Source organism: Aristolochia californica, unplaced genomic scaffold (genome assembly GCF_029961685.1).
Source record: "Aristolochia californica isolate CCGP_79_NKW_82.1479 unplaced genomic scaffold, dmAriCali1.0.hap1 SCAF_15, whole genome shotgun sequence".
NCBI lineage: Eukaryota > Viridiplantae > Streptophyta > Magnoliopsida > Piperales > Aristolochiaceae > Aristolochia > Aristolochia californica.
Window position 1 is genome coordinate 667518 of NW_027181826.1, and position 14374 is coordinate 681891.

At 38.7% G+C, this 14374-nt stretch overlaps 2 protein-coding genes and 1 non-coding gene across 5 annotated transcripts; 1 reads left to right on the top strand and 2 right to left on the bottom strand.

Moving 5' to 3' along the window:
• Positions 1-156: 156 nt before the first annotated feature.
• Positions 157-228, bottom strand: TRNAW-CCA (transfer RNA tryptophan (anticodon CCA)). Its single transcript has one exon. It is a non-coding gene; the product is annotated as a tRNA-Trp (tRNA).
• An 825-nt stretch (positions 229-1053) lies between these two features.
• On the bottom strand, positions 1054-6959 carry LOC137951434 (65-kDa microtubule-associated protein 3). Of its 3 annotated transcripts, none has more exons than XM_068798094.1 (13): positions 6672-6959; positions 4352-4399; positions 4047-4253; positions 3685-3933; positions 3387-3596; positions 3130-3285; positions 2889-3048; positions 2645-2796; positions 2470-2557; positions 2306-2379; positions 2152-2226; positions 1799-2060; positions 1054-1716 (listed from the first exon to the last, which is right to left on the bottom strand). In XM_068798094.1, exons 2-13 carry the CDS (start codon positions 4388-4390, stop codon positions 1244-1246), a joined length of 2145 nt encoding a protein of 714 aa, XP_068654195.1. In that variant the 5' UTR covers positions 4391-4399; positions 6672-6959; the 3' UTR covers positions 1054-1243. The 3 variants fall into 3 exon arrangements, with proteins under 3 accessions (XP_068654195.1, XP_068654194.1, XP_068654193.1); XM_068798093.1 differs by having other exon boundaries at positions 4352-4447; XM_068798092.1 differs by having other exon boundaries at positions 4352-4451.
• Positions 6960-11771: 4812 nt separating this feature from the next.
• LOC137951402 (homeobox-leucine zipper protein ATHB-40-like) lies at positions 11772-13294 on the top strand. The gene is made up of 3 exons (XM_068798033.1): positions 11772-11989; positions 12150-12454; positions 12869-13294. The coding sequence occupies exons 1-3, from the start codon at positions 11782-11784 to the stop codon at positions 13121-13123; spliced, it is 768 nt and encodes a 255-aa protein (XP_068654134.1). The 5' UTR covers positions 11772-11781; the 3' UTR covers positions 13124-13294.
• Positions 13295-14374: the final 1080 nt, after the last annotated feature.

Genomic DNA, 14374 nt, shown 5'->3' on the forward strand with positions numbered 1-14374 from the left:
GACAGGCGGGAAATCTGTAGGGTATCTTTGTAAATTAAAATTTTCAAACGATGGTAGTTTCGTCTTTGAAAAAAAAGCAGTGGACGGCAAAGATTTCTTAAGAGAAAAAAAGGAATTTAATTTAGAAAAAATGAAGAATCCGGAATTTTCCTGGATTGAACCCGACGTGAATCGAACACGCAACCTTCTGATCTGGAGTCAGACGCGCTACCATTGCGCCACGGATCCCTTTGTCTTTTCTATCAGGTTATAACTTAGAAGAATAAATAAATGAAAATTGCTTAAAATTACCAAGACATAATAATTTAAAGTTGTGTTTAGAATATAGAAAGTGATGAGAAAATAAAAAATATATTTTTTTATTTGGATACCCATAAAAAATGAAAAAAAATAGAAGAGAAAGATAGTAGTATTCTCTTGTTTGGATATGCAGGGAAAATAAAAAGTAAAAAAATAATAATATTTTAAATTTTTGGTTATTAAAATTTTCTCTCAAGTTTTTATTTTTTTTCTTTTTTCTCCAAATCCATCATTTTGTGAGAAAAAAATTCTCTCTTATTTTTTTCCCTAAATAATTCTTTGCTGCCAAACAACACAATTTCTCTCCGATTTTCATTTTTTTTTTTTGGGTTTCGAGGCGGGAACTAAAAGTATCACATCCAATATAAGTAATACCATTGAATTTTTATCATGTATCAATGCCATTATTTTGTTAGAAAAAAAATATTTACTTGAAGAGGCAAGGACTTGAGATAATAAATAATCTAAAAAAATTTTAATTAATTTATTTCATTTTAATTGTTAAATTTGTCATGAACTTAGGTTATACTCATTTTTTCCTTGCTTAAATTAGGGTTTGTCTTCTCCAAAACCCTCAAAATACAGTACATATATCCAGTATCAAACCCTATCAGTCTATCTCGATGCACAAGATGTATCATCGAAAAGTCCTTATTTTTCCAAAGTTGACAAATCAGAAATTTGCATGGATATGTGTTTTCATAGGTTACTGCTTTCACAGAAAAAAAAAAACTGAATTTGTGTGGAATCCTCTCTCAAACCCACCAAATGAAATTAGTCCTCCTTGATATAGCATACACCAGGCGAAACAATGAAACAGATAGCAGTCAATTACCTTGTTCATACACATCCACTGGACTGAAAGCCAAATAGTCAATTGCAATTGACTTAATTGATGACAGAAGATTAAAAGCAAGGCAATTCCAAGTGGTAAAGAGCTCACTTAGACGTGTACAGATTTCATATGTGCATTTGGAACAACAAAACCAAGTCTCCTTTCTTCAAAAGAATACTCTCTCTCCTCCTGGTTCTTCCTCTCTGTACTTCCGGAAAGAACAGAGGCTGGAGGAGCAGGGGTGATTGCTGTTTGCATGGGCACAGACACTGTTGAGGGAGTTGTGGGAGGTGGAATCCCATGAGCTTTTGGTGTTCGGTTTTCCTCATCTGTGACAGTGGCCAGCTTGGTGGGAGTGCTCAAGTGTTTGCTGATTGGAGCCAATTGTGAAGGTAACCCATTTGAGATATTGTTCCACTGAGTTAAGTGTTCATCCTGAATATTCTGCATGTTGGCCTTTGAAGAGATTGCAGAGACTGGGGAAAAGGGCTTCCTTGTCCCTTCAGTATTATCACGAGGGTTGGAAGGATTGAATGCATGCTTTTTAACTGGAAGTCCAACAATATCCAAGCCTCTACGACCTGCATGAAAGAAACTAATCAAACCCAAGAGTTATTTGGAATAGAATCTGAAAATAACTTATCAAAAGCTTATATGATTAACCTGCAGATAAAGCTGATGCAGTCAGATCATCCGGCTGGTGGTCTCCTTTCCTTGCTGCTCGGGAAGCAAGAATTTGTTTTGCTGGGTGAGGATCAAATTTTGGAGTTTGAAGCATGGCTCCTCCTAGAGACAATCTTCTGTTGGCACTCCCAGTTGAAGGTCGAGAAGATCTTTTTACATTAGGGGTTTTCATAGGGCTAGGTTTCGAACCATAGCGCGCTTCCTGCTCTGCTATGAGCTGCTCCTGGAGTTTCTTCTCTTCCTGCATTGCAGATTTCAAAAGTTTAATTGACTCATATTCCTCACTATTGACAGTACTGCTTCTTCCATTCACCAGATTCACAAGACCATACCCTCTTCCTAAGACGCTCTTCCTCTTTCTCCTGTCTCAAAATATTATACTCTTCCAACATTGTTAGCAGTCGAACCTGCAGAAGATTAGAGGAAAAATCTTGCCTCAGAACGAAAACCTAACTTGAGTCAAATTTAAAAGTAAAAGGAGCTTACACCATCATATGTAAACTCAGTTCCTCTTTCCCTCTCCCATGCGAGGGTTTTGGACACCAAAGCCTCCACCATAGCTACCCATTGATGCAGTCATACACAAAGTCAGGAATTCCACAAATCTGAATTAAAGGACTATGGAAAAAATGAGAAATGAGAGTTTGCACCTGGTAATTTGGCTACTAGAATACGAGCTTTTTCTGCACGCTTTAGCGTGAGATGTGCACCTCTCCCCGCATTATATCTGTTATCATCCTGTGAAAACAAAGCTAAAAGAATGAGTACTTCAAACAGAAGATATGACCAGAAAGAGCAAATTACTAGAAATTGATGGTGCTGTACCCTGTTGTACTCTTCAAGCCAGGATTCTTCCTCACAGGCTGCCAACCATTTATCAACTTTTTCAAGAATCTCTTTTCTACTAAAGGCTTCTTCCTTAACATTTGCAATCTGGAGCTCAATTCTCTCCAAGACACATCCCGGATCAACAACACCTGCAAATAGGAAAGAGATTATTGTTGCTACTGTCAAAGTGTTTAAGAAACTACAGCATTTGTGCACCATGTTGCTGATAGACAGCACTTACCAGACTCCATTGCTTCTATTGCAAGTTCCACAACAGTATCTATTTCTACCACCATGTGGGTTCGCCTGCAAATATCCTCCAGCTCAGACCTCTTCTTTAGTACAAGCTCTTTCATCTTAGTGGACTTCAACTCTTCCAATCTTGCAACCTCAGCTTCTACCTGCATTACAGGATTATTTATTGTTTTATTTGCAGAGCCATTCTCTGAATCCTAACTCAAAGGTATGGCAGGTTCACTCACGTGATTAAGGAAATCCATGGAAAGGATGCCAGCTTCAATAATTTCATGTTCAGAAGCAGCTATTTTACATGTAACATTTTGAAAAAGTTGCTGCTCCTCCATAGGTGTATCCATCAAATTCCAAAGCTCCAACATAGAAGTTGCAAGGTCTTGAAGCTGCAAAAATAATAAACCAATCTCTAACGTTAAATACGAAACAATGAGAAGGAAAAACAGGTAACAAAAAAACCTTTTCTTTTAGGGCCTTTGAATTTTACCTGTTGCATTCGTTGCAACTTGATCTCACGCAGCCTGTGAATAGTAGCGACTAACTTTTCAATTGTACCGTTGCTAATATTCTTGGATACATTTTGATCATCTAGAGTGGGATGAACTTCACTAACAGTATGATTGAAGTCCAAGCCGAGAACCATACATAGTAAATTCAGAGTATTTAAGTACTCTAAAACCTGTCTCAGGCGATCACTCTGCAAGGAACACACAAATTTTTAAAAAATTGGAAATGTAACTCAAAGATTGAACACGCAAACAGCTTGATTACTTATTTGAACAAACCTTCTCCTTTTGAAGAGCCTCTAGCTGTCTATGTAACTCATCAAGTTTCCTAGTGGATAGATCAGATTCATCCACAAATGTCTTAGACATTTGATGAGCAGGTTCAACAATCTCCCTCGAAATCTTCTGAATCTGTTCCAACACTTCATGAAATTGAAGCAATCTTTCATTTTTCCTCTTACGCATCTCCTCTAGCTGTGGAACAATGGCTTTGAGCTCTTCCTTTAGACTTCCCATGTTCTGCTCAGACTGAAAATTGCAGCCACAATAAACTATAACAACTCCTTGAGTAGTCAGGAACAGTTGGGATTAAAACAAGAATTAATTTCAACCTCCTAGGTATCTATATAAGTGTCACAGACCTGCCTGATGTGCACTGGCATCTCACCCATGGCAGAGCAGATAGCTGCAAGCTCCGCTTCATGGTCGGCAATTTCTTGGCGTAGCTGGGCCCTACTGCGGTTTGCCTGATCAACCTTCCTTCTGTACACCTCCAGGCATTCTTGCTCTAACTCAAGCAGCATTTTGTCCCTCTCAGCATCCGATTCTCCCATTTCATTCCATATAATCTAAATCCAAGAGTACCATGAAATGTGAATAACCAAGAAACAAAGTTCAAGATAGTTTTGGCAAAAAACTTCAAAAGGGGACTAAGGAAGATTAGAACCTGAAGGTCATAGAGAAGAGATCCACAAGTTGTTTCCATTTGAGAAAGCTGATCACTCACAAGATTAGACATATTGAAGTGCTCTGCACAAAATTACTTTCTAGGACAAAAAAAAACTCTGATTATGATAGTGCTGAAGCTCAATATTTTCAACAACTAATGCAATGAAGAAAGATGATTCTCACAGTCAAAAGGTTATTATATTTTGAAAGACAGAGCAAGTAGATTTTTTCGTGAAATACTAAATATTGTCATTATGTGTTGAACACAACTTAATTTGAAGATTTCATAGTGTGTAAGTAGACACCAGGGACTGCATCATGGAAGTTCTTGTCAAGGTTGAGCTCTATAGTCTTAACTAACGTTAATGTATGTAATATTTATGTCTGGTGGCAGCAAGATGGCAGTGCAAGTATAAGAGGCTCAATTCGCAAATGGTACATGATGAACAGTAGGCTTGCTTTCCAGCAATGTTTTTTGAATCAGTCATCAGTACTTGGATTTTTAAGTAAGGGTTGGGTTTTATCACACCTCTCCCAGTTTTGCAGCATGGCTTGCTACCTTCACATGGCTTGAATAGTTTTAGTTGGATGAAGAAGCTCAGGGTTTATGATGCAGTACATTCACCAACAGGTTGGACATGAGCTTATCCAGTCATCAGATATAACTTTTCTATACTAAATACATCCCATAACTCCCATAGCAATGTGAACAATTGATCCTATGGCCTATTTACACACCAGTCAGATGAAAAATAGGAAATACTGAAGCCTGAAATGCTAGTGACTCTTTTGATGGAGCTATCTTATCCCATTTAACGAAGTAGAGGTTCTGGCCTTAATTTTTGTGTTCTTGTCTCCAAATGGCAGCGGCATGATCCTTTGCATTCTAATTATTATGGATGCTTTAGCTGCCACCATTTGTACAAAGACAATTCTCTTTTGCACTGCTGCCCATGGGCTCGGTCATATTCTTTTGCTGGCACTGGCATCTTGTTTTCACAGGTAACAGTGAAAAGTAACCTGAACTTGTCCTTTTTAACATATGACTAATCCTCCAACTGGTTGAAAACAAAGATAACTAAAAATTAAGGCACTGTTTGATAGCACATAAAGTGGAAAGAGAAAAAAAAAAGCAGGAGGGAATACTATTTCCCTTTGTTTGGTATGAGAGAAACATGGAGAGAAATAAAATAGGAGGGTGAGCATTCTCTCCAATATAGCACTTTCTCTCCAAAAGTGAGGAATATTGTGTGTTTTTCTTGGTAACTTTTTTCTTGTCAACTGCTTGGGGGCTGATGCTGATATCAGATGAGACAGCACGTTTAGGTTTTTGTTTCCTATTGCAACGCATAATGTTCTAGTAATTCCTTTTATCCTCTAGCAGCTCAGAAATGATTTTTCTACGTTGTTACATTAAATGTTCTTGTTTTACCATATCAACAGCATCAACCAGGCAAGCAAAACGCTGCTGTCTTATTTCCCCTTTCTATGCTGAATATATGAAAGACCAATTTAACTTTCTCATGGCCTAAATGCAATTTATGTTTCCCTCTGTTATCAGCCCTGCATCCTAAAGACCATGCTTTCCCCTTCTTTAAGTTGGAGGATAAAATTTTGAACCATATATTAATTCCTTCGACTGATTTTATGGGAAGCGAGCCTATTGAGGATCAACATCAAATGGTGGTCAATGATTTTTTTCATCAGTGAAGTCTGGGTCCATTCACTAATTATTTACATACTTGTTTGCAGTGTAAAAAGATTTATCATTTTTTTGTCAGTTACCAGTTTTTGGTTTCATAATGAGCCAAAGAACCTTGAGAAAGCACAAGAGAAAGGTCTCTTTTATAGTAGTGATATCCTGTCAATAACAAAGTGTTTGACAAACATCGTCAAGACAAATGCAGTCGTGGACGAGTTTACAAATGTGAAGGTGAAAGAACGCTTAAATCTAGTGATCCTGCAATCTATAAACACAAGCCCAAGGTCTGGTTAATCGGCCTCAGCTAAAATGCTTTACCCTTGAGGTTGAAATGAAAACCAGCTGACGGGGGACGAGACCAAACTGAAGTTGGACTATGCTACCAACGGTGGGGGACGGGAGCGATTTCTCCTCCAGCACCCCTTCCTGTTACATAAATGGGGCGATCAAGGGGCGGAGAATGCCTCCCCCTCCCCATTTCCGCCCTAAATTCCTTTGTTACACAAATATGCCGAAAGGACGAGAAATCCCCCAGCAGCCTCCTCTCCTTCGGCGTCTTGTGAAGGCAGAATTAAAAAATAAAAACCTAAAATTGAAAAATACAGAGAAACCTTACCTGGAGAAGACGATGATAAAAGAGATGTCCGCCGAACGGGAGTAGAGCTCAAGAGCGTGAAGGTCGGGAAGAAAAGCTCTCCACTTCAGGCAAATCAGAGACTTCCCAGCAGTAGTTGATTCTTAACGAATCAAGAGGAATCCAAAACTGCCTCTCTGCGCGTAAGGAGAATTTAGTGACTTGTGGTAACTACAGCACGAACTCTGCTGGAAATTTCTTGTTTGATGGAAGCGAGAGACGATAGCGGGGAGGGGAGACTGGAGACTGGAGATCGGCAGAAGGAGAATTTGAACGTTGGCGTGGTGTTTTCGATTTTATTTCTTTATCCGTTTTTTAATAGTGAGGGGCCGAGCGTGCCGAAGTTGCGATTCCAGAATTTGAAATTCAACCCGAGAGGGAACCGACAGATGAAGCTTTTTTAAGTGTGCGCCGATGCGCGCACGATACGGGTAGCAAGCCTTAAAATGCGCTCTTGTCTAGCGTAACGGCGTGACCGCATTCAGTATGTGAATGGAACGCCTTTCTTCATTTGGCCTCATGTGGGCTTCTTGCAACTCCGGCCCAAATCTCCATGATGGATCTTTGGAATAAGAGGGTTGGATCCGAATCACTCCATGAGATCTAATGGCCCGTTTTTTACCTGTTTGTTTGGAAACAAATATTTTAATTTGATTAGGGTTCGACTCAATTTTTATTAAAAATTAATATATTTGGTTTAATTTTATTTAATTAATTAATTTAAAAACTTATTTTGTTATCCAGTTTATTCGAAACGAGTAAATGGTGATTCATTATCTATTATTTACTCAATTACCCCTGTATAATCGGATAAAACGGGAAAAAACACAAGTAAATCAAAATTTTAAACATTATTACGATTTTATTATTAATTCAAAATAAAAAATATTTAAAATACTTTTATATATTTTTATTATTTAAAATACTCTCTCATAAATATTTTTCATGGCCTAAAAAACGAAAGTAACTTGATTATAAATTAAATTAATAATTAATATTAATATTTTTATGCATTTCAATTTAATTAAAAAAATATTTTTTCCCATTTATTGTAATACAACTGAATTTTAATTCTCTACCATAATTTAAAAAACAACATCCTATCAAGAAAACACTCCTTGGACTTCATCTCACATATTAGAGTTGCCCTGCCTCATCAAGACATGTCGGATATTTGAAAATAGCTAATTAAAAATTAAGATGTATGTATAAAAAATTTACCTATATTCTTAATAAATGATAATTTTCATTTAATTTTGTATCTGGACTCTTTAAGAATTGATAGTTCGACATGTATTTTTTACAGATTTCGGTTTGTTTGTATAATAGTTACTATTAATTTAAATTTAAATATTTAATTATACTACATGAATAAATTATTATTTAAAATTGAAAAAATAGTTATTAGAACATTAAACAATGCAAAAATTCCATAAATAAACTATAACTAATTAAATCAAATTAATAATAAAATATATTTTATAAAAATGATTACTATTAATTTAAAAAAATTAATTAATTGCATGTCGACTGTGTATAGTGATTTATTTTTATATTTGTTTTTTTATGATAAATAAAAAATTCAAGATCATATTGTAATTTAAATCAGGGTTGTGTCCTTATATTACAATAAATTATATTATACACAAGTACTCAATAAATATTTATATCCATCTCAAAGTCCCAGATCAAAGATTGGGTCTCCCAACAACATAAAAACATCTAGAGTCACAAATCGTCCACGCCTTCAACTCCCATCTTATGCCACTTGGCAGACAATCTCATAGCCACGTCCCATCCGTAGTCCAATACGCCCGCGGGTCCATGTTTCCTCCTCTTTCGGAGGAGTAAAAGTTTGACAGTAGACACGGAACTGCCAAAAGCCGCTTCCAAAGTTGAAAGGGGACAGCTCAACACATGTAGAAAGAAAGCCAAAATCATATTAAATTCAGGGTGATCCGCGGGCCACGTCTCGGTCTGTCCACGACTCCCCCCCCCCCTCCCTTAATTACGCTTAATCATCTTTTTTAAACGTGGAATCTATCTTTACTTAAAACACCAACCACATCTGACTTAGCTGTTTCATATCCATTTTTTTTCTAGTATTCAATCCAAAGTAGGGTTTGATTAGGCAGCAATCCAGGGAGGCCATTTTCTAGTGGCATTTTACCACTCACTCCCCCCCTCTTCTTCTGGTCTGATTTCGGGTAAAACGTAGGTTTTATTAAGTGATTGAGTCATGATTTGGTTATTTTGACTAAACCGGTAAATCTTAGACCCTTTAGGGGGGGGACCCAAATTAAACACAATAGCTGTCACAGTTAAGGGCAGCCACGTCTGCATAACGACCCTAAGATTAGATTTAATGAGACAGAGCAGAAGGGATTAACACGTATTACCTAAACCCAAATCCCAAAGCACAAGAATGAAGGATCCCTAGAATCACAATCTTCAATATAGAACTATTAGCCAAAGATAAACCTCATTGGATACACAATTCCATGCAAAGGAATTAACAAATCCAAAAACCCTATTCAAACACCACAAAGTGTCAAAGATTTCACTAGATCTACCCACACCCCCAAGGCATTACCTTCCTAACTCTCTTCCACCTATCCAATTAGGGTCATGGGGAGAATTAATTAAAAGTAAAAAAACTCTTAATTGACCTCGAAAACAGGCGATAACCCTACTACGCGTCTGCACTGGGGAGTGATTAGGTAGGGTTTAGCGATCGGGGAGAAGTCGGGAGATTTGGCAACAATGGCTAGGGTGTGTTGGGATAAAGAGAACATGCTTAATTTACACTTAAACAATATTGATTTATGGGGGGTCAATAGAGGTTGATTAAACAATTAAAGGAGTGCTTAAGCATGTGAAAGGGAATCCAATCCAAAGTGCTTGTTTTGGTTTTCAATTCTTCTTTCCACCTATTACCACTTTGTTTTCCCCATTAAACAAGTACAAGGCCATTGACATGATCAACCTAGGCTGCTGACATAGGTGCTTACATAGGAGAATCTTTCTCTCCTTCTCTCCTTCTCTCTCTCTCTCCCCCATGGTCTTATCCTCACTTGCCTCATTGGGCATGAATATCCCAACATTGAATTCCTTGTTACCTCTTCCAACCAATTCTTTAACCTCAATGGGACAAATGAGAAAGGAAAAAATTGGGTCCCCATGAGTGGTGCAAGAAAACATACCTGAAGTAGACACAGTGATGTAATCAATCCATTGAATAGTAAGAAAGGAAGAGACTCCATAGCTCCAACTTTATAACCATTTTAGCCAATCCCCTCCCATTCAATGCACCTTCTGCCATGACTCCCATCTCCTTGCACCCTTCATTATTCACACTATTTTATTTCTTTTTAAAAAAAAAATATTTAAAAGTCGGTTTTATCTAATTACACATTCTATTTTTTACTCTGTCGATTGATAATAACAATTTATGTATGGCACATTTGCCTTTTTAATACGAGAATTTGTCCCCACTTATTGTATCTCTATCTCTATTCGAAAAATTCGATATTTTTTCCTTGTGGGAGAGCCATGGTTTGGCCCCAATTAGGGTTAGGGAAGGGGGGTGGTTGGAAGGGGAAGAGGGGATAAGCATTGGGGGAAGGTGTGGTGAGGAAATGAACCAAATGAGAGTGATGGTGATACCTTAGTAAACAAGCTAACAAAGGCAAAAGAAAGGATAAGCATTAGACAAATCGAAGTTACAGCTTCCCTTCCCAGCCTTTTTTGGCCCTTATTACACCGCTCCGCGACAAAAAAACAGGCGCCAACAGAAACGGCGCACGACTTTGGCATTCGGGCGGCGGCTGAGGTGTGTGGATCTGATTGGCCGGTGCGCCTCGTATTTGTGGGCGCTTGAAAGGAGGACACGTGTGTGAGATGGGTAGAGTGGTCCTCGCCATAGGGTTTGGCTGGAGGACGCGTGTGATGGGTTTGGTCGACAGGCCATGTGATTTTCTTCGCCGTGTCGTGGATTGCTGTAGTTTTCGCCGGTTTGACTCGGCTAAGCGGGAGAAACCCTGCTTGACTCGGGCTGCGCCTCTTTTTGGGAGAGGTTCGTGAATAGAATATGGAATGGGGCCGCCTAGAGTGAGAGGAGGTTATTGTGAGATGGACATTAAGGGACTCTTTCTTCTTATGTAATAATATCTGTCTACGTATTAAACCCTAAACCCTAAACTTATAATTGGTAGCTGAATTGGGTCCCAAAAATTCGGAATTGGACCACCTAAAAAACCATTCCTAAAATGACTCTCATGAACTTGCATTAAATTTGTCACGTGCCATCACCATCACACGTGACAAATCTCCCAATGCAAACAAATACTAATTCAGCGCGTCTCACGCGTCTCTTTCTAATCCGTACACTCGGAGGTGAAACGCCCGGCTCCACAAACCACGTGCCCCGACCGCATCGCACGTGACTCGCTTCGGCTTAGTCGGCTCGGCTGTGCGACCTCGGGGTACTCCCATTGATCCGTACAGCCAGTGGCGTTCATGGGGGGAGGAGTCGGGAGACGAGATTGGGATCTGAACGACGAATAACCAGCGAAGAAGGGAAAAAAAAAAAAAAAAAAAAAGGGGTGAAAAACACGGAGGATTACAACAGGAACGAGGTGAAAGTCGATAAAAAAAATCACACCGAAAGCCAGTGTTCTTCGTTTTGATTGTTTAGACATCACGTTACGTGAATCGTGTCTGGTTTTTTGTTTCCGTAATTAACCTTGCGGGTGTTCGATGAAATGCCGAACTGAAATAAAAAAAAAAAAAAAAAAGAAGGAAGAAGCTACAGATAGGGTCCCATAATAAAAACGAGGATGCCGCATCAGAGTGCAATGGTTTCAGGCACTGAATGTAGACTTATTCTCAGGCAACCAGTCGTCCAATCCAACTATTCAAGTATTTCGAGAAAATCTTGGTCTTTTGGGGAAAGTAATGGCCTTGAATGGAAATGTCTGAGCTGGGTTCGACTGTGGCAGGCTAGCCTGTTTTCACACTTGGGTTCTGCTACAGGACGAGGAGGGCAGTGGGTGCCTGCAGAAATTTAGGCGTGAAGCGAGGGTAAGTGTGGATGGGGATGGATATAAATAAAGGTGAGGCAAGACCTGTTGGATCAGTGGAGAAGAGAAGAGTTCTGATGGGGGAGAGTTCTGTGTGTAAGGAAACTGAGAAGAAGAAAAAAGAAATGAAAATGAAGAGTTCCAACATAGGGGTTGATGAACAGCAGATGCTTCTTCTCACCCAGTATTGTTCTGGCATGTACGCACAGATGACAGAAGGTTGGTGAATACTGATCGATTTGGGTACTCTTTTTTTTCTCGAATTACTTCCCGTATGGTAAAGTAGAACAAAAGATGAGTGAGGTGATCAGCCTCTAGTTCCCCGGAAAAGCTGAGGGTGTTCAATGCATCTAACCTTCTTTTTTTCTTTTCTGTAAAGGAACGAGGCCGAGGAGGAGAAAGAAGAAAGGGAAAGAAGACGGAGCTGCGGGGACGACGAAGAAGAGGAAGCTGAGTGCAGAGCAGGTGAATTTCTTGGAGGAGAATTTCGGGAGCGAGCATAAGTTGGAGTCCGCGAGGAAAGTGCGTTTGGCGGCCGATTTGGGGCTGGACCCTAGACAGGTCGCGGTTTGGTTTCAGAACAGGAGGGCGAGGTGGAAGACCAAGCAGCTGGAGGAGCAGTACTCGAGGTTGAAGACGACACATGACAGCGTTTTGCTCGAGAAATGCCGCCTTGAAGCGGAGGTAAGAAGAGGGTCTCCGCTCTCCTTCAAAGCTGGATTTTTTTACTCCTATTTCACTCCTAGGAAGCTCATAAAAATGGTCTCTTTCATTCTTCGTTTTCGATCAATGTCCACGTGAATTTCCATTTCTACGTGGTTTTCACGTTAAGCTTGGCTGCAACTGATCAGACTGGTGGAAACCAGTCTTCTCTCCAGAAGCCAGTAAAAACTGAGTTAACGCATGGTTCCTTCTTCAGTCGATCCAAGACTTTCCCTGTACTGCTTCGCTGCAACCGAGACTGCTAGAAACCAGTTTTTTTCTCTCAAGAAACCAGAAAAAACTGATCTAACCCCAGTTTGTTTTTCAGTCGATTCAAAAGTTTTCCAACACAAGAAAACCAGTACAGCTCACGGCAAAATACTCATCATCTTGCAGGTGTACAAGCTCAAGGAACAGCTCTCACAAGCCGCGAACGAGGTCCGGAAGCTCTCGGAGCGAGTCGACAGTGGTTCAGAGGGAGAGAGGAGCGGCAGCCCGAGCACTTCCTTCTCCACGGAAGCTCACCACCACCCTCTTCTTCTTGATGGTTTTGCAGCAGGAGATTATGACAATTTCTTATTCATGGCGGACAGCAGCTATAATTACAGTTATATTAATACTATGGAGTGGCTCAATTGGTCCGGACTGTGATTTGATTTTATCGTGGAAGCTTATCTGTAATGTAGATAGCAACCCCTGTAATTATCTCTTCTTCTTCCTCTTCCAAAGATTGGGTTCTTCTCATTTGCTGCATCTCGGGTTCTCCATGGATGATCAGTATCCTGCACTCACCTCTGATCGAAATCTTCTTTCCCTGACGTAAACTTTTTGGACCCTATTTCCATATTTCACAGAAACGAAAATAAAGAAAAAATGAAGCTTACTTTGTTCATGGATGAATAAAATAAGGTAAACTACAAATAGGATTAAGCCTCAAGGGCTCTAAGGCCTTGCAGTCTGCATTGACAAGCTTGCTACAAACTCCAGTTGCCTTCCATGCAAGTGCCACACCTTGATGTTGGATCTGCTTGTCCCTTCCGTGGGGTAGATGGTCCTATAATAAATAAACCATTGGGATCATTCACAGCACTTCTCTAAGGTTGGCTCCTCTGCCTTGAGGTTGACTGATGAATGTTTTGGACCTTTGAGTCTTTAAATCCTTGTTCGTTTTAAGGAAACTCCTTCATCCAATCATGGCAGTAAACTTCAATTTTACCTGATTATCTTGTTCTACCATTTTATCGTAATATTTTATGAAAAAATAATATATCTTTCTTTCTTAAAAAAAAAATTTGGTTAAAATTTCCATTTATTGGTGCACCTGATAAATTAAAATTATAATATACAATATAAATATTTAGGATATAATTAAATTAAGCGATTTGAAATAAGCTATCCGAAAATCGATATCTATTGTGTGTTTTTGTCGAGAAGAAACTATCCGAAATTTTTACTGGACCAATTTTTTTGGCATTTGTTTGGCTTTATAAAGATGAGAATTTTTTACTAAGGCTTCGATAAAAAAGGATAGGATAAATGAATTGATAAGTAAAAAATGCAGCAAAATTTGTCGAAGGAAATTTATTTTTAATTTTTTTAAAATAATTTGGTCAAATAAAAAAAATTATAATTATTTTGCTTTCTAGTACCAAAAATTTCTTAAATGTTCACTTACATCAAAATGTCAAATGCAATAAAATTAATGAAAGGAAAATTTATTCTTAATAAAAGAATTATATAAAAAAAGAATATTTTTCTAATTATTTTTGCTTTGTAGAAAGCATTAGGCATTAACTCAACAAACATCTTTAATGAAACAGTAAAAATCTTTTTTAACTTATTAGCAGGAGTTCTCTGTAAGGGATAGGTATCTAAATGGTGACATGATTGGTAGTCACTTTG

Coding starts and splice junctions, on each gene's coding strand:
- LOC137951434 (XM_068798093.1), bottom strand. CDS start 4,423: ATGTCTAATCTTGTGAGTGATCAGCTTTCTCAAATGGAAACAACTTGT. Junction 3,934..4,046: donor TGCCAGTGCACATCAGGCAG/GTCTGTGACACT, acceptor TGCAATTTTCAG/TCTGAGCAGAACATGGGAAG. Junction 3,286..3,386: donor AGTTGCAACGAATGCAACAG/GTAAAATTCAAA, acceptor TTATTTTTGCAG/CTTCAAGACCTTGCAACTTC.
- LOC137951402 (XM_068798033.1), top strand. CDS start 11,782: ATGGGGATGGATATAAATAAAGGTGAGGCAAGACCTGTTGGATCAGTG. Junction 11,990..12,149: donor GTACGCACAGATGACAGAAG/GTTGGTGAATAC, acceptor TTTTCTGTAAAG/GAACGAGGCCGAGGAGGAGA. Junction 12,455..12,868: donor AATGCCGCCTTGAAGCGGAG/GTAAGAAGAGGG, acceptor ATCATCTTGCAG/GTGTACAAGCTCAAGGAACA.